General features: G+C 52.5%; 2 protein-coding genes across 4 annotated transcripts; both read right to left on the bottom strand.

Annotated features, from left to right (window-relative positions):
* Nucleotides 1-204: 204 nt before the first annotated feature.
* Nucleotides 205-6,992, bottom strand: CPLANE2 (ciliogenesis and planar polarity effector complex subunit 2). Of its 2 annotated transcripts, XM_034401606.3 has the most exons (6): nt 6,888-6,992; nt 4,161-4,791; nt 2,664-2,816; nt 2,292-2,416; nt 2,038-2,174; nt 205-1,186 (listed from the first exon to the last, which is right to left on the bottom strand). In XM_034401606.3, exons 2-6 carry the CDS (start codon nt 4,366-4,368, stop codon nt 940-942), a joined length of 870 nt encoding a protein of 289 aa, XP_034257497.1. In that variant the 5' UTR covers nt 4,369-4,791; nt 6,888-6,992; the 3' UTR covers nt 205-939. The 2 variants fall into 2 exon arrangements, with proteins under 2 accessions (XP_034257497.1, XP_087735128.1); XM_087879002.1 differs by lacking the exon at nt 6,888-6,992 and having other exon boundaries at nt 4,161-5,126.
* Nucleotides 6,993-7,096: 104 nt separating this feature from the next.
* On the bottom strand, nt 7,097-24,677 carry FBXO42 (F-box protein 42). 2 transcript variants are annotated; one of them, XM_034401605.3, is made up of 10 exons: nt 24,381-24,677; nt 19,135-19,407; nt 17,803-17,919; nt 16,315-16,449; nt 11,675-11,828; nt 11,467-11,577; nt 11,278-11,374; nt 10,230-10,286; nt 9,111-9,230; nt 7,097-8,377 (listed from the first exon to the last, which is right to left on the bottom strand). In XM_034401605.3, the coding sequence occupies exons 2-10, from the start codon at nt 19,391-19,393 to the stop codon at nt 7,238-7,240; spliced, it is 2,190 nt and encodes a 729-aa protein (XP_034257496.1). In that variant the 5' UTR covers nt 19,394-19,407; nt 24,381-24,677; the 3' UTR covers nt 7,097-7,237. The 2 variants fall into 2 exon arrangements, with proteins under 2 accessions (XP_034257496.1, XP_087735127.1); XM_087879001.1 differs by lacking the exon at nt 24,381-24,677 and adding an exon at nt 22,774-23,107.
* Between the last annotated feature and the right edge of the window lie 585 nt (nt 24,678-25,262).

Raw genomic sequence — 25,262 nt, 5'->3', positions numbered from 1 at the left:
TTCCCCACCCCTAAAACCATCCAAACATCCACACAACAGACTAAATAATACTCTCCAACAGCTCACTGATGGTGGCCCTTTAGTTCATTGTTGAGTGCAATTATAGCTCTGGGATAAAAACTATTCAGAAGACGTGCGGTCCGAGTTTTAATTGTTCTGTATCTTCTGCCAGAAGGCAACAGTCCAAAAAGATGGTAAGCAGGATTGTAAGCAAACGATTTATTATAAAACATGGAACAGATGGTATGATTGGCTGGAAAAGGAATCTAAAATTAATGGATGGTGTATAACAAAAGAGAAGATATTATAATGAAATGTTACATTTAACGTGTAGTAGGTATGCATATAAAATGTATTGATTATATGAATAAGTATGTAACAAACAAAATGTGTATGTATATAGTCGGCTGAAAGATCAATTGGATATTACTAAAAATGCCGGTATTGGAAAGCTGTAAAAGTGTAACTCAGGTTTAAAAGATGTAAACGTTTAATTGTAAAAACAATTTAAAAAAATAACAACCACCTGTGTTGAATGTTGACTTGCTTAGGATGACTTGAGACAAGAGGTGGGTTTTTTTTCTTGGGGCATCTGTTGGCCGGAGAGAATTCAGGGCAGAGAAGCCACCGTCGTTTCCAAGTAGGTGAGATCCAATTTGCTCTTACCTGGCAAGAGAATCCGTCACGAACCTGCAAATAACTCTTGGGAAGCTCACAAGTTGGATCCGTGGAGGCCTTGCCCTCCCAGGCTGCCTTCTGTCCCCTCTGCCTCCTTAATGCATTTTTACCACCGAGGGAACCCAGAATTCGGCCCAAGGGGCTTCCCTGCCAGCAAAGCAGAGATACAAAGATTCTGATGCAAAGATTGGAGTTTAAAGGCCATTAAGGAGCTATCAAGGAGTTCCGCTGAAAGAAAACCCATGCGGCAGAATCAGGATTTCAGGGAGCCAGCGCTTCTGGGACCACAGGGCTCTCCCCTCCAGAGACTAGGCCGGCCGCCACCTGGTCCTGCCTCCAGAGATGTTCGGCGAGCCTGTTCAAGAGTCGGGCCACCTCAGCTAGGCCAGCGTATCCATCCGAGGGCTGCTCGCCGACGTTCTTTGTCCGCAAGATCGGCAAACCCCAGGTGTGGGAGAAAGCCGCCATGTCCGATTCCGTCACATCCGTGTGGGCAAACTGGTCAAACCTGGAGACGGTTGGTCAAGGAAGTGGAATCGCCAAGCGCTAAGAAGGGCACCTTCCGAGCCCATACTCGGCCTGAGCCAATTCTTCCACTCTGGAATAGGCTACGGCGAGTGTCAGCAACCCGCGGCTCCGGAACCGCATGTGGCTCTTTGGGCCCTCTGCTGGGGCTCCCTGTCCCATCACTGGCTGGTCCCGCCCCTCGCCCTCCCCTCCCAGTCACTCCTCACCAGGCCTTGGAAATCCGAGAGATACAGACAGAGTGGGGGAGAGAGGGAGAGGGGGAGAGAGACATGGATACACACCGAGAGAGAGATACAGAGACAGAGGGGGGAGATAGAGAGGAAGAGGGGGAGAGAGATACAGAGAGAGGGGGAGAGAGGGGAAGATAGAGGGGGGGAGATAGAGTGGGGAGAGAGACATAGAGAAAGGGAAAGGGAGAAAGGGAGAAAAGAGTTTTGTGGATCCCGGTGTTTTTTAACAACTGGTTCTCTGCCCTAATGACTGGCTGGGTAGGTATGGCTAGGGGGTCATGTGACTAGGAGGGAGTGAGTGATGTGGAGTTGACCACGCCCAGCCAGGTTTTGTGGCTCCTGGAGTTTTTTTTTTCTGTGAGAAACGGGTCTAAATGGCTCTTTGAGTGTTTAAGGTTGCAGACCCCTCTTAATCCTTGCAATGGTTGTATTTTAATCTAGTGGGGTTTGAAGGGTTATTTATGTTATTTCTTTGATCAAGGACAGGCTGCAGGAAAGAAAAAGACAGATATTGTGAAAAACCATCTTAAAAAGAGGCAGGCTGCCCCCACCCCTCCCCCAGGGCCCTTCCAAGTCTGGCGAGAAGCCCTTTAAAGGATACTTGGTGCCCACAACCATTCGGACCACGTCCCTGGCTCCGTCCGTCACGCGAGAGATTTGGTGAGGGAGGTCGAGAAAGGACGCGCGATCCGTGAAGGAGAACAAGAAGAGGACGGCGTCCGCTTTCTCTCTGCAGGCCTGCGGGGAACGGAGGAAAAGTCAAGAAGGCTTTTCCCAACTCCGAAAATTAATAGGGGGGTCTACAAAGCGGCATCGTCATCTCCCCCATCCCTGCACCCCAGGACTGACTCTCACGGGTAAAACGTGGTCAAATTTTCTCAGCACGGCTTCGCCGCAGTCCCAGAAGGAGAATCTGAAAAAGAGCACTCTGCCGCTCTCTCGCAGTTTTGCCGGCCAGTAGACGAGGCTGGTCTGAATCCCTGGGAAAGAAAGAGTCGCTTCAGCTGGAGTCATCCGGGGAGGCGACTCCTAGAAAAGCCCCCCCTCCCCGGGCTCAGGAGAGGGTCTCAGGGCTGTCTCGCAGAAGGATCCCCACCACCCCATCCAGTTTGTGGAGCTCTGCCCTTGCTTCTCCTTTAGCCTGGGACAGCTGTCCTGAGTTTTAGGCTTACAGGTGCATCCTTTGCCTTGGGGACAGGAGGAGGAGGAGGAGGAAGCAGGAGTCACCTGTGGTCTCGTGATGCACCAGGGGCACCTCCAGACCGGCCAGCTTGGCCACCAAAGCGGTTTTTCCCACGCCGCTTTTGCCCGAGACGAAGACCTTGTAACCGGCTATGTCGGCAGCCGCATGTGGAGCCAGCACCGGCCTCTCGATCAGTCCTGGGGAGAGGGAGAGAAAAGCCCCTTTGAGAAGGCCGGCTCTAACAGCGGCTAGAATTGTATTTGCACAAAATTGGAAAGCAGATAAAATCCCATTGGAAGGAGACATTATAAAGAAAATTTTAGAATGTGCAGAAATGAATAGATTAACATTGAGAATAAAAGATAAAGAGGAGTCGATGTACTTCAAGACATGGGAAGATATTTATGATTGGTTAAAAAGGAAATATGAATAAGGGTATAGAGATAAAATAGATAGAGAACAGATGGGAGAAAGCAATTAGAAAAATAGATACCCAGATGATGCCAAGTAAAAAGAGAAAGGGGGGGGCGTTAAAAGGGGGAAAATGAGATATTATAAAAATGTACACAAATGATGAAATAAAAATAAATATTAATCGACTAAGAAATTGAAATGAGAATAAAGATAATTAGAAAATCGGGGCTGCTCGAATACCACTTTAAATTGAACTGAAAAGGGAAAAAACAAGAGAGAAGGGAAGGAGTAGAGAGAGAGGAAGGAAGAAGAGAGGAGAGGAGAAAGAAGAAAGGGAAAAGGAGAGGAAGAAAGGGAGGGGAAAGAGGAGCAGAAGAGAAGGCTAGAAGGGAAGGGAAGGGGAAGTAGGAAAGAGAAGGAGAGGAAGAACGAAGAAAGTAGGAGGAGAGAGGAAGGAAGAGAAGGGGAGAAGAAAGGGAAAAGGAGAGGAAGAAAAGGGAGGGGAAACAGGAGCAGAAGAGAAGGCTAGAAGGGGGGAAGAAGGGAGGAGTGGGGGAAGTAGGAAAGAGAAGGAGAGGAAGAACAAAGGAAGTAGGAGGAGAGAGAGGAAGGAAGAGGAGAGGAGAGGAGAAAGAAGAAAAGGAAAAGGAGAGGAAGAAAAGGAAGGGAAAAGTGGAGTAGAGGAGAAGGTTAGAAGTGGGGAAGAAGAGAGGAGTGGGGGAAAGGAAGGGCAAGTAGGAAAGAGAAGGAGAGGAAGAATGAAGGAAGCAGGAGGAGAGAGAAAGGAAAAGAAGGGGAGGAGAAGAAGAAGAAAGGTTGGGGTAAAAGTAAAAGGTAAAAGAGCAGTCCCGAAAAAGTTAAAATGAAAAATGAAAGTTAATTTTGTTTGTTTAAAAAATCAAAAAGAAATAAAAAAAAAAGAAAAGAAAAATGAAAGTTAAAAGATAAGATGAATGAAAAATGATGGATAAATGAATGTACGTATAAATGTGTTTATGAGAAATTAAAAGAAAAAACTTAAAAGAAAAAAGAGAGAGAGAAAAGACCGGCTCGCTAGCGAGGTGATCCTTTGCCCCGAATCCCGGGAAGCGCGGAATCTCCCGGGGGTTTCAGCCCAGCGACCTCACCGAAGGTTCGGCGCTGCGTCCGGCGCAAGAGCGAGCCCGAGTAAGCTCTGCCTTCCTCCGTGCCGTGCCAATCCGGGTCGATCACGGATCCCGGGCGGACGATCATCCTCGCCCTGCGGGGAAAAAAAAAGGACTCGGCTTGCGCGAAGGCTGCGCCGCAGAAAGGTTGCCGATCCAGGGCTAGGATCGCTTCCCTTCCTTCGCGCATGCCCGTACCGGCCACTTTCACTTCTTCCTCCCCTCCCCTTTTTTTTTGGGTGTGACGTCAGATCGGTGTGGCCCCGCCCCCTGGCAATCCTGGCACTGGGGACCCAGGTGTAATCCGAGGATGCTGGACAAAACTGGAGATTTTCTTTCTGCCAACGCAGCATCTCCTGCGGCGGGGCTACGCCGGTTGCCTCGCTTTTCCGTATAAGGAAGGACGTGGGGGTCTCCGTCCCTGCGTCTGGAGGAGCCTGACGGTGGCAGGAACTGGGCATGGCCAGTCTGGTGGAGAGAAGGACCAGGGGAGACAGGATAGCCGGCTTCCAATATTTGAGGGGCTGCCCCAGAGAGGGGGGGGGGTCACGCTATTTTCCAAAGCACCTGAAGGCCAGACAAGGAATAATGGATCTTGCAAGAGATTCAAAACCTAGAAATAAAGGGAGAAATGTTCTGACGTTGAGAGCCATCAACCCGTGGAACAGAAGTTGTGGGAGCTTCATCACTGGAAGTTTTCAAAGAATCTGGGCTGCCACCTGTCAGAAATGGTGTAGGGTCTCCTGCTGGGGGGGGCGGGTTGGACTAGATGACCTCCAAGGCCCCTTCCAACTCTTGTTAAATCTCTGTGTGTGTGTGTGTGTGTGTGTATGGAGGGAGGGGGGAGGATAGTAGCTGCCTTAAGTCACCCACTGCGCTGTTCACTTCCAGGGTGTCTTGGGGGCGGGCTCACACGGCGTGGAGGGGACGGCCGTGGTTGTTGCTCCTGCAGGAGGAGGAGCCCAGAGGGAACTGAACAGGTGTGTGCATGTGCATCATTTACCGCTCTCCCATTAGAAGGGGAGGCAAGCCGCAATTCTGCAAGCGACTGGGGGTGTGGGTGGGTGGGTTGCAGCTTTCAAACGTGTCCGAGTCCTTTACCTTGAAAATCCCTTCAACGTTGAGTGACCAGAAACTGGAGACCGGTGGAGCTGGAAAATGGCTCCTTGCGGCTTGTGAAAGACTTGGGCTTCCCACCCGTGTCTTTTCCCTCCAGTGGGTGTTTTTAGTCCTTCGAGTACGTGCAAGGTGGAAAGGCCTAGGAGGGCATGGCCAGGTGTAGCGTCTTGGGGGAGGGGGGGAAAGGACTTTTAAGAGTCTTGCCAAACTGTTCCTAAGGTGTGTGTGTGGGGGACGGGGACACAATCAAAATATCCCTGCAATCTGGGCAGCCTGCCAGGAAGCTTCGACGTGCAGCTTTTCTCTCTGCTGGGAAATAAAAGCCCAGGCGCACCCCACCCTCCCACCCCCCGAAAGGGGGAGTGTGGGAAAAAGCCACAGGGCTACAAGCCTGGCACAGGATTCCCACTGTGGGCAGCTGCCAGCTAGGAGAGCCCACTACGCTCTCCCTTTCCCCAGTTCACTGCCCAAATTCACCCCCACCCAGTCATTAAGAGGGGTTTCTGTTTGGGTGACCAGAAGCAAAGACTGAGATTACATGGCAAGATATTCAAGCATGCTGCATTGGAGGTGGCTGACATTCCCACACTTCCCCACAACCCCCCTCCCGATGTCCCCCTTGCCTGAACTGTGGGAATTGGCTGAAGCCGTGGGCCTTTCAAGCAGGATGTGTCGAGCGCTGCCACTCAAGCTGGGGTGGGGTGTCTGCCCAACAGCCCATCCTGACCCTCATTTGAGCTGCAGCTGGTTCTGCCCTTCCCCTTCTTTTGCCCCCTCCCCCCCCCACATTTCAGGGGTGAAATCCAGCAGGTTCTGGAGAACCGGTAGCGGAAATTTTGAGCAGTTTGGGGAACTGGCAAATACCACCTCTGGCTGGTCCCAGGAGTGGGGTGGGAATGGGGATTTTGCAATAACCTTCCCTTGGAGTAGGAATGGAGATTTTGCAGCATCCTTCCCTTGGAGTGGGGTGGGAATGGAGATTTTTCAGTATCCTTCCCTTGGAGTGGGGTGGGAATGGAGATTTTGTAGTATCCTTCCCTTGGAGTGGGGTGGGAATGGAGTATTTGCAGTACCCGTCCCCTGCCATGCCCACCAAGCCATGCCTACAGAACTGGTAGTAAAAAAAATTGGATTTCACCACTGCCCCATTCCCTCATTTGGGGCTTTGTTGGACTACCTGGGGCGAGACCTGGACCTCCCATCAGAAGCTCAAAGCGTTGTGGCACCACCACAGCGGTAACACGAGTGGGAGCAGCCATTCCCCTCAGCCCTCCTTACTTGCCCGTGCATGGCTCTCTCCACCCTGTATGGGAAGTCTTGGCTCATAGACTGCTCTGAATGAGGCAGAGCCCCAGGGAGTGGGGGGGTCACTCCTGGTCCCTGGGGGCTTCTGCTTCTCCTGCAGGCCCCCCTTCAAAACCCCAACGCCCACCTTCAAAGACTAGGAGAAGGCCGCAAGGGTAGAGGGCGGCCGTCCCTACAACAGGGCTGGCTTTTGGATGCTTCTTCAAACCTCCCGCCTGGCTGCCGCGTCCCATTGGTGCCCCGCCTGGCCACTTGGCATTTGCCCACACTGGCATTGGAACTAACCGAGGGCCTGGCTTCTTCTCCCTGCCTGATTTGACTGCCCGCCTGCACTCAGCTCGGAGGCTACTCAGCTACGGCCAGATCCTGCTCGGCCAGGTGTCCCCCGAGACGCGTATCTTTGAGCCTGGCGCATAAACTGTCCTTTCTCTTGATAGAAAAGGGGCTTCAGCCTGGCGCCCATGCTGGGAATTGGGAGGAAAGGCTCGGTGCCATTTGCGTAGATCTCTTTTATTAGTGGGTGGAATGCCACAATCACAGCCTGCTTGACAGCGTGCCCAGGGCAGGGCTAACGGGTTTGAGGGGGAGCCTCCGAGCCAGGGCAGCCGAAGAGGGAGGAGGCGGCCCCGGCCGCATTATCTCTTTGCCCGCACGAAGTACAAGGCATTTGTTTTGGGATAGTACTTGACGTTCTGCTTCTTGTCCATCAGGCCGCCAAAAATGATCACTTCCCCCCGCCCCTGGACCACCGTGTGCAAGCTGGTCTCGGGGGGTCCCACCACGGAGCTGCCGTGGAACACCTTCCACTGGACCCGTCCGCGCCCTTTGACCTCCTTCACGTCCAGCACATACATCTGCATGGGCTTGCAGTTCACGCTCTGGTAGAGAGGCTTGCCGACGTTCAGCGACTGAGGCGGGTGATGGCCCAGGCGGCGAGCAATGGGTGGTAAGGCATGCCCATCTCCTTGGGCAGAGCTGGGTCGAGCGGTAGCAGGAACGGCTGCTTCGGCAGGGTTGGCGCTGCTCTGGCTGCCTGGGGACCCCGGCGAGGACACCCTGGGCGGGCTTCTGACCGCCAAAGTGGGCAGGGCCTTTGAAGAGAGTGTTTGGACTGCCTCTAGGCTCCGCCGCAGGGCGCTAGGAGAGACAGCTCCCATCAGGGAGCTGGACACATGAGGCGGGGTGTGAATGCCGTTGGTCTGATCCGGGGGATTCCTGAGGCCTATCGTGCCAACCGTCCTGTTTTCCACACCATCCGGCTGGCAAACCAGAGAAGGGGGTTTGGCCTCCCAGTTCAAGTCTACGGCGGCCAGTCGCAGGTCCTTCTGATCGGGGAGAGAGCCCCGCCTGGGTGCCAAAGAACGACCCGCCTTCAGCTCATAGCCTTCTGCGACGGAAGCCGTGCTGGGCGAGAGCAGCTGGAGAGGGCTGTCTGGAGAGGCCCCTCCTGTGGCGGTGGCGGCAGCAATGCTGGGAGACAAGACCTCACTGCCGTTCAGCACCGGCGAACTATCGTCTCTAGCCGGCGACAGGCTTCCTTCCCGGGACCCGCAGGGCGTCTGCCTCTGCCCCCGGGGTCTCAGGGTGCCCCAGCGGCCATTCACACAGGGAGCCTCATCTGCTGTCCGAACAGGAGACTGAGAGCGGCATTCTCGTGTCTCGGGAAGCAGGGCGGGTGGCGTGGCGCTGATGGGAGAAGGACGAGAGTTCAAGCTAGGGCTGAGCGGCGCCCTCCCGCTGGGGGCTTGGCTGAAGACGACCACGCACTGCCCCACCTGGAAGAGAAGAAACAGTTAGCTCAAGACGGACACAGGACCGGTTCCGCAGAGCAGCCTCCCCGGAAACTCCTAAATGCTGGACTCGACAAGAGGCAGGGGGAGAGGAAAGATCCCACTGGGCATTCCCCCCACTGTGCCATGTCAAGCAGCCCACTGTTAGCTTAGTGCAGTGATGGTTTACCCGTTTTGGTGCCGAGTGCCCAAAGCGCGTGCATGCGCAAATGCACGCATGCGTGCCCGAACCCCCAAAATACAATGCAAGTGCCCCTTGCGCATGCACCCCACATCCGTGTATTCATGTGTGCCCCTGCGCATTCGCCCCAGCCCCCCCACGCCCGATTTTGGCTTTCAGGTTGGTGCAGGTGGCCTTCCAGGCCCAAAACAGGGTACGGGGGGCACGCACAAACCCCAAAATGCAATGCGAATGCCCCTTCGCATGCATCCCGACCCCCGCGCATGTGTTCCCTGCATGCCGCCCCCCCTCCCCCGTGCATGCGTGGCAGAGACCTGAAGACCGGCAGGGGGCTTGCACACATGCGCGGTGGAGCTGGGCTGCGGCAACTGTGTGCCACCTGTGCCATAAGTTCACCATCACGGGTTTAGTGCCTTACACCACACTCTTAAAATCGGAGCTGCCACACACCTCGGCTCACCCCCTTTCTGGGTTACGAGGAGGTACGGAAGAGGAAGGAGAATTTCTACCAGGGATCCCTTTTGCCCTTCCCTTCACCTTGCATGCCGGGTGGCACCACAATTCCGGGGCTCCGTGGTCTTCGTTCTCCACCTTCAGGGGCTGCCATGCCCACGGACGGTCAGATCTCATATGCAGCAGCCAGGCGTCCTTGAAAAGCTGCAAATCGGGGGAAAGCTGAAACACCCGTAGGACGGGACCCTCCTCCTACCCCTTCTGCCTGGCCCTCCTCTAGCGTTGTTCTCTCGAGAGCAGACTTAGCAGTCCTGAAAGGTTTTCGTCACCTGTCTGGCATGCTCTATCTTTCCTCCTTCTGGAGAAGACGGGTTTTTTTTAAATATATTTTTTATTATTATTTTTTTAAATATACATTGTGTGTGGACAGAGTTGGTTCTGGGGATATCATTCATATTAATCCAATTCGCAGTAACAATATTAATAATCTCTATCACATTTATCAACATTATATTATTTAAAAATACATAAACAAAAAAATGCCTAACTCCTCATCTTTATCTCCATTTTTCATCTGTATCTTTCTTGTTCAATCTAAACATTTCTCTATTATGTATAGGCAAAGTTGTTTCTGGGTATCATTCATATTAATCAAATTCACGCTAACAATGTTAGTAATCTCTATCACATTTCTCAAATTTAAGTAATCCTCATATTATTTTAACATACATTAAAAAGATGCCTAACGTGTAAACTTCTAATCTTTCTATCTATTATTTTTGTTCATTCTATAAAAATTTATATTCTAATATTTCCCCTAATTTTATTTCTGCCTCTTTCAGCTTATAGTCAGGCTACTTTAATATTTAAAGGGCAATTCTTTCTATCCATCATCTCTTCTCCTCTTTAGTGCTTCAATTCTTATCCATTTTTTAATTCGCCTCCCATACTCATCTTTGTCTCTATCTTCATCTCTATCTTTCTTGTTCGATCTAAACCTTTGGAGAAGACGGTTTCTGCATCACCTCCCCAAGGAGTAAACCTTTGCTAGGGGGCAACTCGGACCTGGTGGCCGGAGGAAGATGTGCATCGCCCCCTGTGTTGACCGGAGCCTTTTCAAACAGATGCCGTGCCAGACACGAAAGTCTTGGAAAGGCAGAAAAGGGGGTGAATGGCAGGACAATCCTAGCTTTGTCTACTCACCGCATTTGGACCTCCGCAACCCCCAAGGATCAGGATGGTTTCGTCGTCTATGACAATCTATGACAACAGGGAAAGAAAAGTCCTAGAGAGCTCCAAGAAGGCCTGGCTGGCACAGGCAGCAATGCCATCAGCTGATGGGGAAGGAGTTCCAGGGACATTCCTTCCCACCCCCTTTGCAAACCGAGCTTAATATCCCAAATCTATGGAGGGAAGACCAATTGGGGGTGTTCTGATCCAGCTCCCCAAACACGACCAATCCTCTGATGTGAACTCAAAAGATTCTTTTATTAGGAGTGCCGGCAGCCCCAGCAAAAAAGTTTCTCTTTGAAATGCAGGCTAAAGTCTGGCCGGCCGGCTGATGAATAGTTGTCTGCCACACCTATTCATCTCCGCCCCCTGCCTTTTATCCCCCGAGCTAGGGTGGGGCCTTGCTAGCAGCGGTGGCTCTTCCTTCCCAAGGACTGGCCCACGGATTTCTACTGCTCTCCTCTCCTCTGCCTTCTGTGCATCAGGCACTGGACCCAGCTGTTCCTCCTCTTCCTCATCAGCCACCTCCAGACCTGGGGACTGTTGACTCTTCATCTGAGGGCTGACGGACGGCCCAGGCTCCGTCTCGGTCTCTCTCTCTGCAAGCTCCATTCCCTCTTCCCCCTCGGAGCTGTCAGGTTGCCCTGATGCTGACTCCCACGCCTCCTCCTCCTCCTCCTGATTTGCTGGAGGGGCTGGCGGCCGACAGGCCACAACAGGTTGCCTCTTCTGGGACGATGCCATTTCTGGTGGGAAATGGTCTGCCAGTCCCTGCTCCCACTGGCACTTTCTTGACTCTGGGAAGGCCTGTCTCTGGGCAAAACTCTGTGCCCAACAGTCTGAGTTTCCATCTCCCGCTTCTGCCAGGAAGGACCGACACCAGAGGCAGTTGCTTGCTTCCTCTCAATATTACTGGAAAAACCAGGGCTTTAATCTGACAGTTGGAAGACTCGTTTCCTTGGGAGGAAAAGCGGGATGCTTTCTGCCTGCCTCATTTACGGTAAGAGCTGCGAACGCTAACCTGAGATTGGCCTCCTCGTGGGTGAGGCCCAGGGCCGGAGATGTTTGGCTTGGACCAGGTCCAGTGCTCCAGATCGAGGACCCATACGTCGCTGCTCCTGCAGGGGGAAGAGCGAGATGGGAGGAATTCGGGGACGGCTTTTCAGAGAGCGTAGAGATTCGGAAAAAGGAGGAGCGTTGGGAGACTTACATCTGCCGTGACCCCAGAGAGCCTCCGAAGACAATCATCCGGTCCTGGATCACGCAGGAGGAGTGGCCGGCCATCGGAGGAGGGCCGTGGGTGGTCACCACGCAGTTCCACCTGGAGGAGGAAGAGTGGGGGTTTAACGCTAAAAAAGGCGGGGTGCATGTGTTTTCTCAGTGAAAACCAGGCGCCCGAAACAGTTAAACACTCTTACCAATTTTTGGAAGGTGAGTAGGTGTGTATTTCGTCAAAGAACCTCTCCGGCTGGTGCAGGGGGTAAGGGCTCGGCCGCGTCCAGCCGCCAAACAGCACCAGCAGGTCCTTATACACAACAAGGGTGGCTCCGGCTTTTGGCGATGGGTAGGAACCTGCAACAGGAGAGGGTTTTTTTTTTTTTTAGCCGATGTCCCCCAACGGGATTCCGGACCCTCGCCTGGTGGTTTTGAGTCTATAGATTAAACAGTTTTTGGGAAGAGCCATTTCCTTGCTCAGTGTTCTGACTTAGGCCTCCCAAGAGCATGAAGCAGACTCCTTGTCCTGACAAAAACCCCTTTTTATTAGGTTACTGTGAATTCCTCTCATTCACATCCAGCAAAGTCTTTCAAGGGAGGATTTACAGGCACAGACCTTATCTGGCTTGGAGAGCTGCCAGGCCGATATCTTCAAAACTTGGCAAGGAGTCACGAACCAATTAAGCGAACTAATTTGTCTCCTGCAAACTCCACTCCCCTTTCGCTCCTCTTTTATTCCCTCTGGGAGGGGCCATTCATCGTCCACCTGTAGCTTTACTCCTGAGTCGACCCTTGTTCTTTAGCTGTTCCCTTCATCTGGCAACTCTGAGAATGCGCACACTGGGAACAGGCTCCAGCTGTTCTTCTGCCCCACTGATGTCCGACTCCGAAGGCAGCTGATAACTGGCATACGGCCCTGGCCCCCTCTCTGCCTCCGACACAGAGCCCTCATCAGAGCCTTCCCAAGACTCCAGGACTGGCCCATGCTTCTCCCCAACCTCCTCACTGTCCGAATCGGCTGCTAGCTCTCAGGAACTTAGTGTTTACTGGCTGGATGCCTTTCCTGTCGCCAATACGGAGTTCACTGTATGACTACCTGTATTGTCGTCTTTTATCGACCTTGCAGGGTGGAGTCTGGGCAACTGAATGGAGCTAGCAGAGTGTTTTAATGGCCAGATGCCCTTCCTGTCGCCAATGTAGAGTTATTATTCAGCAGATATATATTTTCATTGTGCCCGGAGAGAGAAATATCTGCCTCTACACCTAGGATTGAACTCACAGCCTCCTGATTGTGAGGTGAGAGCTCCACCTCTAGGCCACCGCACTACTCCATGTTCAAAGCTACTTATCCTCCTTCCCAATTTCAAGGGTACCACTGGACGATGCTCCTGGCAAGAGAAATAGGAGAGGCCCCACTGGGCAGGGCAGGGCTGAGTCCAGAGCCAGAGGAACGGGGGAGGGGGGCCCCTCTGTCTGCCTTCAATCCTGTCTCCTACGACTTGCTGAGACGTTGAAGGGGGGCCCGATTCCAAAGAAAGCAAGTCTGGGGCCAAGAATATACTGAGACCAGATGACCAGGCAGCTCTCTTCCCTCTGAGAAAACGGGGGTGGGGGTAGTCTATTGCCCCCTCCAAAAAGCTGTACAGCAAAGGTAAGTGCAAGGGGGAGCAGCTGACCTCACTCCTTGGGAACTTGCCGCTTTTGACATGTTCAACGCGACCCCCAGGGATCCTAATTGGGGAGGGGGCTATTTATGGCCTGGGGGTCTATAAAACGAACCGTCCCAGACTTTTCTAAAATAGGCAGCTAAAGTTAGAGCCCTGGAACCCAGCGGTAGGGGGGCTCCGGTTGGCAATTCCCCGGAGAAAGCAACTGAATTCCGCAGGAGGCGGATAAGGCAAGCGGAAGGAAGGCCTGGCCCCAAAATAGCCCCCTTTGCCCACTGGGGTGCTCAGAAAAACAACCCAAAACGGCAAGGGAGCCCAAGGGAACCTAGCAGCGATCAAGGGCCTTGATAGTACAGTGGTCTAAGCACCCTGTTATTAACACAGCTGCCTGCAATTTACTGCTGGTTCGAATCTCTCCAAGGCTCAAGGTTGACTCAGCCTTCCATCCTTTCTAAGGTAGGTGAAATGAGGACCCAGTTTGTGGGAGCAATAAGCTGACTTTGTATAAATATACAAAAGGATGAAGGCTATTGCTTAACGCATTGTAAGCCGCCCTGAGTCTCCGGAGAAGGGCGGCATATAAATCAAATTAAAAAAGGGGGGGGGAACTGGGGGGGCGCTGAGGGCCCGCCAGGTTACCCCAAGTCTCACAAAGTAGCAGGTTAGAGGTTCCGTTTCCTAACAGACGGATGTGTGTCCCGGAACGGGCTGTATTTCCAGGCACCCATTAAGAAACTTCTTGCTTTCATTTGCTGGAAGTCTGCCTTCGGGAATTTAGCTCCCACGGTCGTTTAATCTCGTCGGATGGTGGGGAGGAGAAAACAAGCTCCGGAAACCTGTAATTGCCGCTCTCATTAAGCAGTTAACTTGTAGGGTTTTTTTTTTGAAAAGGCGGTATTGCCGGCTCTTTTCAAAGGGAAACGTCGTGAGAAAGACCCCAATTTAGCTCTAAGGACGTTTTGCCAGGAGTTTGGGAATCGAGGAGGGAAAATAAGAATCACACTTTGAACGGGTCACTAAACGGGATCCATATCCTTCCCTGCAGATGGTTAATGGCTCAGGGATCCCAAAGGGAAGAGCCGATAACGCATATTCCACTTGTCCTGGGGTGGGATGGATGGCCGGGTGATAGTTCAGCTCAGTGGGGAAGTAGTAGGGTGAGCGGAGTGCTTTGGGCTGCTATGTTCAAAGCTACTTATCATCATCATCATCATCTTTTATTGACCCCATAATCCCTTGCGGGTGGAGTCTTGGGCGACTGAATGGAGCTGAGTGTTTATTGGCCGGATGCCTTTCCTTTTGCCAATGCGGAGTTATTATTTAGCATTGATTTATTTATTTGTCCAACTTGTATGCCGCCTTTCTCCGAAGACTCATTGTGCCGAGAGAGAGAGAAATATCTGCCTCTACACTGAGGATCGAACTCACAGCCTCCTAATTGTGAGGCGAGAGCTCCACCTCTAGGACACCGCACCACGGCTGCAAATAAAGGCTTTTAAAAAAAATCTTTTGGGACTCCAAAACTTTCTAACAGGGGAACTCTGGAGCAAGCGGCACTTGCCGGACTGTGACACAAGCCACTCAGTGGTGCTTCTTCCCAAGGCTGAGAGGACGGAGCCCTCTGGGCCTGCTCTTTTCCAAAAAAAAAAAAACTGGGCTGCAGGGATTGGCCACTGCCTTCCTGAAGAGATGGCTGTTGTCCGCAGTCTCAAACCTCAAAAAAGTCCCCTCTCCTTCCCCTTCAAAAAGCAGCGTTGGCCGAAAGGGGGGAAACGCTGGCTTGCGGTTAGGGAAGGACGCCCGTCCTTGGGCCTGGAGCAGGGGTGGGCTTCAAAATTTTTAGCAAGGGGTTCTCTGCCTGGTGGGTGTGGCCATGGTAGGCATGGCCTAGTCAGCCTCCTGCACCACGGCTGCGGTGTGTGTGTTTTTGCCCTCCCCGGGCTCCGGAGGCTTTTTTTGAGCCTCCGGGAGGGAGAAAACGGCCTCCCCAGGCTCCGGAGGCCCTCCAGAGGCCAGAAACGGGCTTCCTGAACTTCTGGTAGGCCTGTTTTTCATCCTCCCTGCGCGCACTTATTTGCTTCCAAAACTGGCCATGCGGGGACTCATGGGAGGGACAGGCGGGGCCAGCCAGGAGTGGGATTTGGGGGTTCTCCAAACTGCACGGAATCTTAGTTAGAGGTTCTCCTGAACCCCTGCGAACCTTAGCAGCCTTGGAGTCTTCCTGCCCCTTTCTACATTTAAAAGGCCTCCCGAGTTAACCTTCTTTTAAAGGTAGGCCTCCTGAGCACCTAGCCAAAATGTATTTTGTATCAACACGCAAAGTAAATAAGCTTGGGATTTGAATGGGTGGGGGGGGGAGGGCTTTTGTTTATGACAAAAGGGTTGCCCCTCCTGGTGTGAACTGGAGGATGGTGAGAACCTGCTGATTTCCCACACTCTTTTTTTCTGGCTGGTGGCTGTAACTAGCAGGGACATGTCTGATCAGCTTGATCAAATACCTGTCCCAGGAACGCCCAGGGAGTCCTTGGCCTGGAGGAGATGGTGAGAAAAAAGGCAGGCGGCAGGGCAAGGCCGCCAGAGAGCTTCCCACCCCTCCCGGAGGCGAAACAGGAGCTCACCGGGGTCATCCCTTCGGAATTGGCCAATTAGAGCAGGGGGTCTCCAAACTTGGGATCTTTAAGACTTGTGGACTTCAACTCCCAGAATTCTCCAGCCAGCCATGGCTGGCTGGAGAATTCTGGGAGTTGAAGTCCACAAGTCTTAAAGGTCCCAAGTTTGGAGACCCCTGGATTCGAGTCACCTGAGAGAGTTGGGATGCCCTCAAAGAGGCCACCCACAGGGGATTTGGGAGTGGGGGTGTCCCTTTCCACCTGGCTTTTCTTTTCAGGGAGAACCTCTTTTCCCCTTGCGCCATAATACTGTCTCCTCTCCCAATAGCTAGAGAGCTGTGAAGGAGAACAGGAGATTGGGGACACCCAACCCAAAAGGCAGAGTGGAGGAAATCAAAAGAAGGCTGGGTCCCTGGAATCAAGTTTGCCTCCACCTGGCCGCAGGTGTCACGTTTCTCCCCACATGAAGGCAGACAGTGCCCACCCACCCCCCCGCTGCTCTTTTCCCCCAGAAATGGGGCAGGTGCTGCAGCTACCGGGACACCCCCCCCCAGCCGCGCCCCTCACCTGAGGCCAAGGGCCGGATCCATTCCTTGCTGTTCAGGTCGAGTCTCCAGAGGTCGTTAAAAGCTGCGTTGCAACTGCTCTGGGTGCAGCCCCCAAAGACGTACATGGACTGATTGGCATCGTAGTAACAAGCACCTAGAAAGCAGCAGAGCAAAAAAAAAACAGGCCAGCTTTAGAGCTGCTTCTGCCAACACCCCAACATTCTCCCCGCTCCCCCCCCCGCCCCGAAAGCCACAATTTCTCCTTTGAAAACCCACAAGGTGTGTGCTACTCCAGTTGATTCTTTTTGTGTATTATTTAATGCCCCTTTCTGTCCTGAACACAATCCTTCCACCCAGGGGTGGGATCCAACCGGTTCGCTGAGTGCGCCAAACCGGCAGAATCCCATTACTGCATCCACCCTATCCTGCAGGATCAAGCGGGATTACGAGTGGTTAGAATGCAGCATTGCAGGCTAATTTTGCCGACTGCCAGCAGTTCAATCCTAATCGGCTCAAGATTGACTCAGCCTTCCATCCTTCCGAGGTCGGCAAAACGAGGAGCCAGATTGTTGGGGGGTAAACCGCTTAGAGAGGGCTGTAAAGCACCGTGAAGCGGTATATAAGTCAATATGGTGGTTTACAGCCTCCTCTAAGTGGTTTACCTCCCAACAATCTGGCTCCTCGTTTTACCGATTTCGGAAGGATGGAAGTGCCATTGCTGTTGCTATTATTTAATCTCCTCTGAAACGGAGGAATCTAGACAGATTTTATGCTTGCCCCCAACTGACCCCATACCCATTGTGACCGCCTGGGTTTAGAAAAAACGCTGTTCCCTTTACATAGCTACCCAATCTTAGCATTCTGCTCATCCAGATCTCATCTGGAGGGAATCGGAGAAGTATAAACACTTGAAAATAACTACAGCGAGAGATCGGACTCCGTAGAGGCGGCTCCAGAAGAAGCTTCTAGAACCTTCCGCTTCCCAGCTAAAACAAGGGAGGGGCCTCATCTGTCCTCAGCTGCTGCAGCCTCGCTCCACAGCCTGTGCCCCCATCCAACCTCTCCGGGAAAGGTAAGAGTGTGGGCTTCCCCAGGGGGCTAAGAGCAGGGGTGAAATGCTCCCGGTTCGGCCAAACTGGTAGCGATGGTGGCTGGTGGTTTGGAGAACCGGTAGCGATGGCGGCCGGTGGTTTGGAGAACCGGGAGCGATGGCGGCCAGTGGTTTGGAGAACCGGGAGCGATGGCGGCAGGTGGTTCGGAGAACCAGTAGAGATGGTGGCCGGTGGTTCGGAGAACCGGGAGCGATGGCGGCAGGTGGTTCGGAGAACCGGGAGCGATGGCGGTGGGTGGTTCAGAGAACCGGGAGCGATGGCGGTGCAAGGCTCCGCCCACCCGCCCGGTCATCATTACGTTTTTTACCCGCTGCACATGTGCACAGGGTCCACGCGTAAACAAGTTGGGAAGGTTTTCACCTCGGGAGTGGCGTCTTGGGCCACTTAGTACTTACTGTGCGAGAAGCGCTGGGTGATGGGAGTCCCCGGATAGGGATAGGTGCGGCTCTCCCACTGAATGTTCCCTTCCTGGACGGACTTGATAAAGCCGTGGTAACACTGGTGGGCGACACCTGGAAGAGGAGGGGAGAGCAGCGAGAGAGTGGGACTGGGGATGGATCTTCATTTGCTTCGGGGGCAGCAAACAGAGAAAGGCCGAGTCTGCCCTGAGGGAGCTTTTGGGGCACTTTCCAAAGATTTCAGGGGTCTACCTTTCTCCGCTTTTTTTTCCATAACACAAGAGGCCAACGCACTCTTTGTGTTCTCATGCCCGAAGACTAGTAGTAGAAGAAGCCAGCATCTCACAAAAAGGTCCTCAAACTCTTAGAGAAAAGCCCAACAGCTGGGGGGCGGGGGGAAGGCTAGTTTGCCACCAATCCTCCTCTTCCTCTTTTAACGACTCTATAATCCCTTGAGGGATGGAGTCTGGGCAATTGAATGGAGCTTGAGTGTTTACTGGCCGGATGCCCTTCCTGTCGCCAATGCGGAGTTGTGTTCAGCAGATATAATCTCAGCGTGCCCAGGCCTCTACCTAGAATTGAACTCACAGCCTCCTGATTGGAGAATATTTGTAGCTCAGGGATGAAATGGGGGGTGGGGGGTGGGGGTTCCTCGGTGCTCTCTCTGAGAGCAAAGGAAAGATCCAAAGGCGGGAGGGGGGAAATAGTCTTCCTTCCAGCCCCCCGCCCTCTCTCTGCTTTACCCGTTTCTGGCATTCTCATGAGCTCTAGAAATTTCTGGAGTTGCCAGGTTACACAACGCTGACACAACTGTCTGCTTGCCCGGTTCCAGGGGTGGGCTTCAGATCCTTTAGCAACAGGTTCGCTGCCCCATGGCTGGGTAGGCGTGGCTATGGTGGGTGTGGCCTACTCGGCCACCTACACCATGGGGGGGGGGGGAGTTTTTCACCCTCCCCAGGCTCTGGAGACTTCCCCTGGGGTCCGGAAGCCGGAAACAGGACCGTTTCTGGACTTCTGGGAGGCCCGTTTTTTGCCCTCCCAGACCTTCCGCGTGGCCCCTTCACGTCCCTGGGCCGTGTGGAGACTCCTGGGAGGGGAGGGACGGGGTGGGTGTGGCCAGCCAGGGGTGACATTTGGGGGTTCCCCGAACCCCGGCAATCCTTGGCTAGAGGATTGCCTGAACCATGCTGAACCCCCAGGAGCCCACCCTTGCCCGGTTCCCATCATTGCCCTTTTGCTGAACGGCCGAACTTTCTCCCAACCTGTTTGGGCCTAGAAAAGTACCCAGAAGGGGTTAAAAAAAAAAATACACACACAACTTCGCTGTACCTTTGATGAGCCGATACCACTGCTTGCAAACGAGGGCGGCTGTTTTGTGCTCCTGATACGGGGAGAGGAAGGACAAGATATACTCCAGCACCTCTTCTGGCAACTCCTGCATGGACCGGTGAGGCCGAGCCCCTCCCTCCTCCTCCTCCTCCGGGCGAGCAGCACACACTCCATCCTCCTGCTCCATGGTCCCTTCTGCCACGGCGTCCTCGGAATCCACAGCCATGAAGCTGTCGTCGTCGCTCTCTGAGTTAGCCATGGCATTCCAGTCCCCTGCTCCCCCCCAAAAAAAAGAGGGAGGGAAAGGCTATGGGTTATCGGCTGGGTGGGGGGAATCCTTCTCTTAGCAGCCCACACCAATTCGTTGAGCTGGGCAACTCGGGAACCCCTAGAACAGGGGTGTCAAACTTGATTTCATCGGGGGGCCGGAGTGGACGTGGCCAGCTTGATGTCACTCGTGTCAGGGAGGGGGGCGCCTGTGGTGACTCGAGTGATTTGCCGATGAAAACAGGCTCCCAAGCTCCGTTTTCAGCTGGGACGGCCTCCTGCAACCCTCTGCCAGTGAAAACGGAGCTCTGCAGCCCACCTGAGCTCCATTTTCGCTGGCAGAGGCATTGTGCGCCGGTCCTTTGCTTTTCCAGGCGACCCCATGGGCCAGATCTAAGCATCCCTCGAGCTTGACATCCTTGCCCTAGAAAATGGACTCAGGAGGTAGTCATCTGCTGAGTCCCCTGCCAGCATATCCATTTGTTTTCCTGGGAGGGTGCGTGAGAAAGGAATATTTATATATATGTGTATATATTTTCACATCCCTGTGCTCTGCTCAGAACCCTCCTGGCACCCACTCCCAATGCACAGGAGCATCCGGGCAACTCGGGAGCAACTGGGATGGGGACTGCTCTGTGGACATCCGGCCCTCCTTGCAGATCCTGAGGCGACGTTCCGAGAGCTTTTGGTTTAGGATTAGAAGCAGCCGTTCTGTCTGTGGCTGTGATTGATCGATCTTCGGGTTCTTCCAACCTAAACTCAGTTCTTTCCTTGAAACGAGGTTGCAGTGATTGTGCCTTGTTCACCCCACTTCATGCAGTCCGCTCAATGATCCTCCCCGCCCTGGACAGACAGGTATGCTCCAGGGGTGGGGTGGGGGGGGAGACACAGGCCTCACCTGGATGGGCAGGGAGGAGCCGGCACACCTCTACTCCCCCTACTTCTCTGGGAATCTGTCGGCCCTCCCAGGTAAACCTGGCAGGAAACCTCCATCCGGTGAGCTAATGCTCTTTATTACCAGTTTCCATTAACACACAACCTTGGAAGCTGGATGATGTAATACAAAGATCTCGCCACCATCCTTAATCAACTGAGCTGACTGTTAATCCATTGGGGGCTCCTGCCTCTCTCGTCGGATTGTTTCCTAAGGCAGCACCTCTTCCCCTACCCCTAAGGTCATCTGCACGTTCAATTGAGGAAGAATGGGAGGAAGATGAGATCTTGTGGGAGCTTCAGCCTTTTAAGATGCAGCTTGCTGTAAAGAAAGTGAAGAAGAAGGGGCCCGGAGGCCAAAATCCATGAAGAACGGTTGCAGGAACCGGGCATGGCTAGTCTAAGGTAGAGAAGGACCAGGGGAGACATGACAGCAGTCTTCCAATATTTGAGGGGCTGCCCCAGAGAGAGGAGGGGGTCAAGCTATTTTCCAAAGCACCTGAAGGCAGGACAAGAAGCAACGGATGGAAACTAATCAAAGAGAGAGGCAATCTAAAATTAAGGACCACACTAGAAAAAAGATTTTGAGATTCTAGAAAGAGTGCAGAGAAGAGCAACAAAGATGATTAAGGGACTGGAGGCCAAAACATATGAAGAATGGTTGCAGGAACTGGGTATGTCTAGTCTAGTGAAGAGAAGGACCAGGGGAGACAGGATAGCAGTGCTCCAATATTTGAGGGGCTGCCCCAGAGAGAGGAGGGGGTCAAGCTATTTTCCAAAGCACCTGAAGGCCAGACAAGGAATAATGAATGGAAACTGATCAAGGAGAGATTCAGCCGATAGATAAATAAGGAGAAATTATCCGATGGTGAGAACCATCGACGAATTGAAGAGCTTGCCTCCAGAAGTTGTGGGTGCTTCATCACTGGAGGCTTTCAAGAAAGAGACTGGACAGCCACTTGTCAGAAATGGTATACAGGGTCTCCTGCTTGAGTGGGGGTGGGTTGGACTAGAAGACCTCCAAGATCCCTTCCAACTCAACTCAACTCAACTCAACACTCCATTCTATTCTCCATGCTGGTTGGGGAATTCTGGGAGTTGAAGTCCACAAGTCTCAAAGTTGCTAAATCTGGAGATCCCTGTTCTAGAAGCTGAAGGCAAAAAATGGAAGAAAGGCCAAAGAGTTCTGAGACTTTTCCCCACTTCCTTTGGGAAAAAAGGAGCAATCTTCGGACGGACGTCTTACCGGAAAAAGCTGTTTGAAAGTCTTTCTTGCGGCTATTTGCTAATTACATCCTCCCAGATTGTTCCGATCGTCAAGTAACACTTCCTTCGGGAAAAGATCAAAGGGGTGACAGTACCCGCTCACCTCCCACCCCCCCAAGGATCAAGGAAGATGTCCATCCCTCCCTCCCTCCACCGCCAAGCCTCCTGAGAATCTCTCAGATGTTGTGCAAGTGAATCACGACTTTTGCATAAGGCCTGTTGCTCATCTGAAAAAATATGGAAGGCTGCCCACATTGGATCAGAAAGATCCATCCGGGAATCTTTTTCCTTACAGGAAGTTGTGGGAGCTTCATCACTGGAAGCTTTCAAGAAGAGACTGGACTGCCATCTGTCAGGAATGGTGTAGGGTCTCCTGCTTGAGCATAAGTGAGACTGGATGACCTCCAAGGTCCCTTCCAAGCCTGTTATTTTAATATTCTAAAGACTCTGGGCCGACCAACAAATTCCACTTCCTTACCACCACAAGTTTCTGCGCGTATAGAAGCTGCCCCCCTCGCTCCCGGCCAAAAAAAGCATTTGCAGCTTAAAGGGGCAGCCAACCATCTTTTGAACCAAGACTCGCAACTGCCCCCAGGAGGCATCCCAGTCTATCCATCCGTCCATCCATCTAATTCAATTCAAATTCAAATCTAAATCTTTATTATCAGTCCACAATATACCGTGTTCTCCCGAAAACCAGACCCTGTCTTATATTTTTTTTGAACCCTGAAAGAAGCGCTTGGTCTTATTGCTGTGTGCTCAAAAGCCCGATTAGGCTTATTATCAGGGGGGAATGTCTTATTTTGGGAGAAACAGGGTATGTACTATGAGATTGGTTCAGCTCCCTCAGTGCACCCCCCACACTCCCCACAGACAATACAACTCAAAGTGAAGACCGAAAATCCCTAACCCAACAAATTGTATTAACAAAAAACCCAGTCCTATTTTGCACCAGTGTGAACATGTTACACGTTGCACCAGCCCTGCAAGTCCATCATACTATGTAGTAGTAATCCATCCATCCATCTATCCACCCACCCAGAGCAAATAAGAGGATGGGGGGAGGGTGTTTCAACCTATTTTCCAAAGCCCCCAAAGGCAGGACAAGAAGCAACGGGTGGAAAACTAAATCCAAGGAGAGAAGCAACCTAATAAAGAGGAATTTCAACCAACCTGGGCTATTATTATCCACCCACCTAAGGCAACTGGTGTTGCGTTCAGGAGGGGAAGCAACCTGGAATTCAAGGAGAAACTTCCTGACGGCGAGGACAAGTTAACCAGTGGAACGGCTTGCCACCAGAACCAATTTCGTTGTATACACGATGTACCACGATAATAAAGGCTATACTGTACTAAGTTGTGGGTGCTTCCATCACTGGAGGTGTTTTTTTTAAGAAGAGATTAGACAGCCGCTTGTCTGGAATGGTATATACACCCGCTCAAGCAGGTGGCCCTATATATATAGGGACCTTGGAGGTCTTCTAGTCCAGCTCCCACTGCTCAAGCAGGTCTCTCTCTCTCTCTATATATATATATATAAATGTTTATGTATGTTTGTGTGTGTGTGTGTATATATATACATATACAAACACACACATATATATATACACATATACATACAAACACAAATATACATATACACACATATACATACACATATACCTACATATATATATATATATATATATATATATATATATATGTGTGTGTGTGTGTGTGTGTGTGTGTGTATACCTATATATATATATACACACACACACACACATACACACACACTTTATATATACGTATACATATAAACACACACACATATACATATATATACTGTACACACATATACATATTTATATATACATAGGTCTTTGGTTATTCGGGTTTTCTCCCGCGTAAAATTGGAGGTTTCTTGGCAACGTTTTGACGAAACGTTGCCAAGAAACCTCCAATTTTACGCGGGAGAAAACCCGAATAACCAAAGACCTACATACAAACACCCGCGAAAACCTCAGAAAACATTTATATATACATTTACACACACACACATATATACATATATACACACACACACACACACATATATACACACACCCACATATACACACACATATATACATATATACATCTATCTATCTAAAATTTATATTTTTGCTGATAAAGAAATAAAGGGAGACTATTATAGATCTATTTCAAGAATGCCCCCTCCCACATGTTGAGGTAGAGCAGGAGTCTCAGTAAAAACACACACACACACAAACACATATATATACACGTATACATATTTATATATACATACATACACACACATATATATATATATAAAGAGAGACCTGCTTGAGCAGGAGGGCTGGACTAGAAGACCTCCAAGGTCCCTTTTCCAGCTTGATTGAGGGATTCAGCGCAGAGCCAGCCAAAGGGGAAACGCCCCGGTCGAAAAAACCTCCTCCCCCATTTCTCCCCCCCCCTTTTCTTTTTCTAGCGGGCTGCAGGGCTTTTATAACACTTTATAAATGGATTAAATTAAAGGAAGGCCCGGCTCGGCCCAGGACCTCCCGCTTCCCTCCCTCCCTCCTTCCCTCCAGCCTTCCTGTCTCTGCGCCATCGGCTTCCCCGGGCTTGCAGAGCCGCTTGCGGGGCCGGATGAGCGGCAGCGGTCGCCTCGCCTCCCCTACCCGTCCCTCCCTCCCTCCCTCCGCCGGCCTTCGCCCAGGGCCACCGTCCCCGGGGCAAGCCGTGCTTGGGCGGCGGGAAGAAGTCGGCTCGGATCTGAGGGGAAATCGCCTCACCTGAGATCGCGCACCCCACCCTCCTCCTCGGTCGGTTTCACAGCGCTTCCTGCCGCTTGGGCGGGCGCCCGTAGGCCCCGCGGAGGCCGACTTCGCGCACGGCTTGGACCTTCCCGGCCGCCGTGGCCGCCGCCGCCGCCGCCATCTTGCAGCTGTTCCCAACCGGGAAGAGAGCGAGAGAGGGCGCGAGGAAAGGCGGGGCGATCTTGGGCGCGAGTGGGGGGGGGTGGGACGCATGCGCGCGCAACGCGTACACGCGCGCGCGGGTGGGGGAAAGAGACTCCGCCTGGAGGGCGTGGAGCGCATGCGCGCGGGCCAGCCCCCAGAAGGTCAAAGCTGGGAGGGGGCGGGGCGGCCGCCATGATAGGCGTGGCGGAAGGACGGTACACGGCTGGGCAGGCCAAAAAAAAAAATTGCGCCCGTAGCTTTTGGCTGCTTCCCCCTCCTGCTCCCCGCCGTTGCACACTATCTTCGGCAGGGAGATTGTGTCTCTCTCTTTTCCACGCTCGTGGAAGAGAGACTTAAGTTGCGTGTTTTGCTTCGATAGGCGGGCTAATGGGACACTCGCCCTCACAAGGCCGCACATATCCACTTTCGGGGGTGGGGAGGGCAGGTGAAAATTCCCCGCGAATTAGTAGTCGGGATTTAAAATGTAGCGAGGCCGAGAGACCAAAAAAAAAAAAAAACCTTTCTGCGCTAATTGGGAATGGCTGAGGGAGAGGACGCGCATGCGCAAAACCCTTCCGAGGCCGTCTCTTCTGAGGCGGGCGGGCGGGCGGGCGAAGAAGGCATTGACATCGGCCGGCAGGGGGCGCTCCGCGCGGCAAGCCAGCCAATCCCAGGAAGAGGGACCGTCGGCGCAAGCGCGTTGGCGCGAGCCGA

The sequence above is a fragment of the Pantherophis guttatus genome, chromosome 15, assembly GCF_059756535.1.
Source record: "Pantherophis guttatus breed Tessera chromosome 15, ASM5975653v1, whole genome shotgun sequence".
NCBI classification, from domain to species: Eukaryota; Metazoa; Chordata; class Lepidosauria; order Squamata; family Colubridae; genus Pantherophis; species Pantherophis guttatus.
Note: the sequence above shows the minus strand (reverse complement) of the source record. Positions and strands in the feature narration are given on the sequence as shown.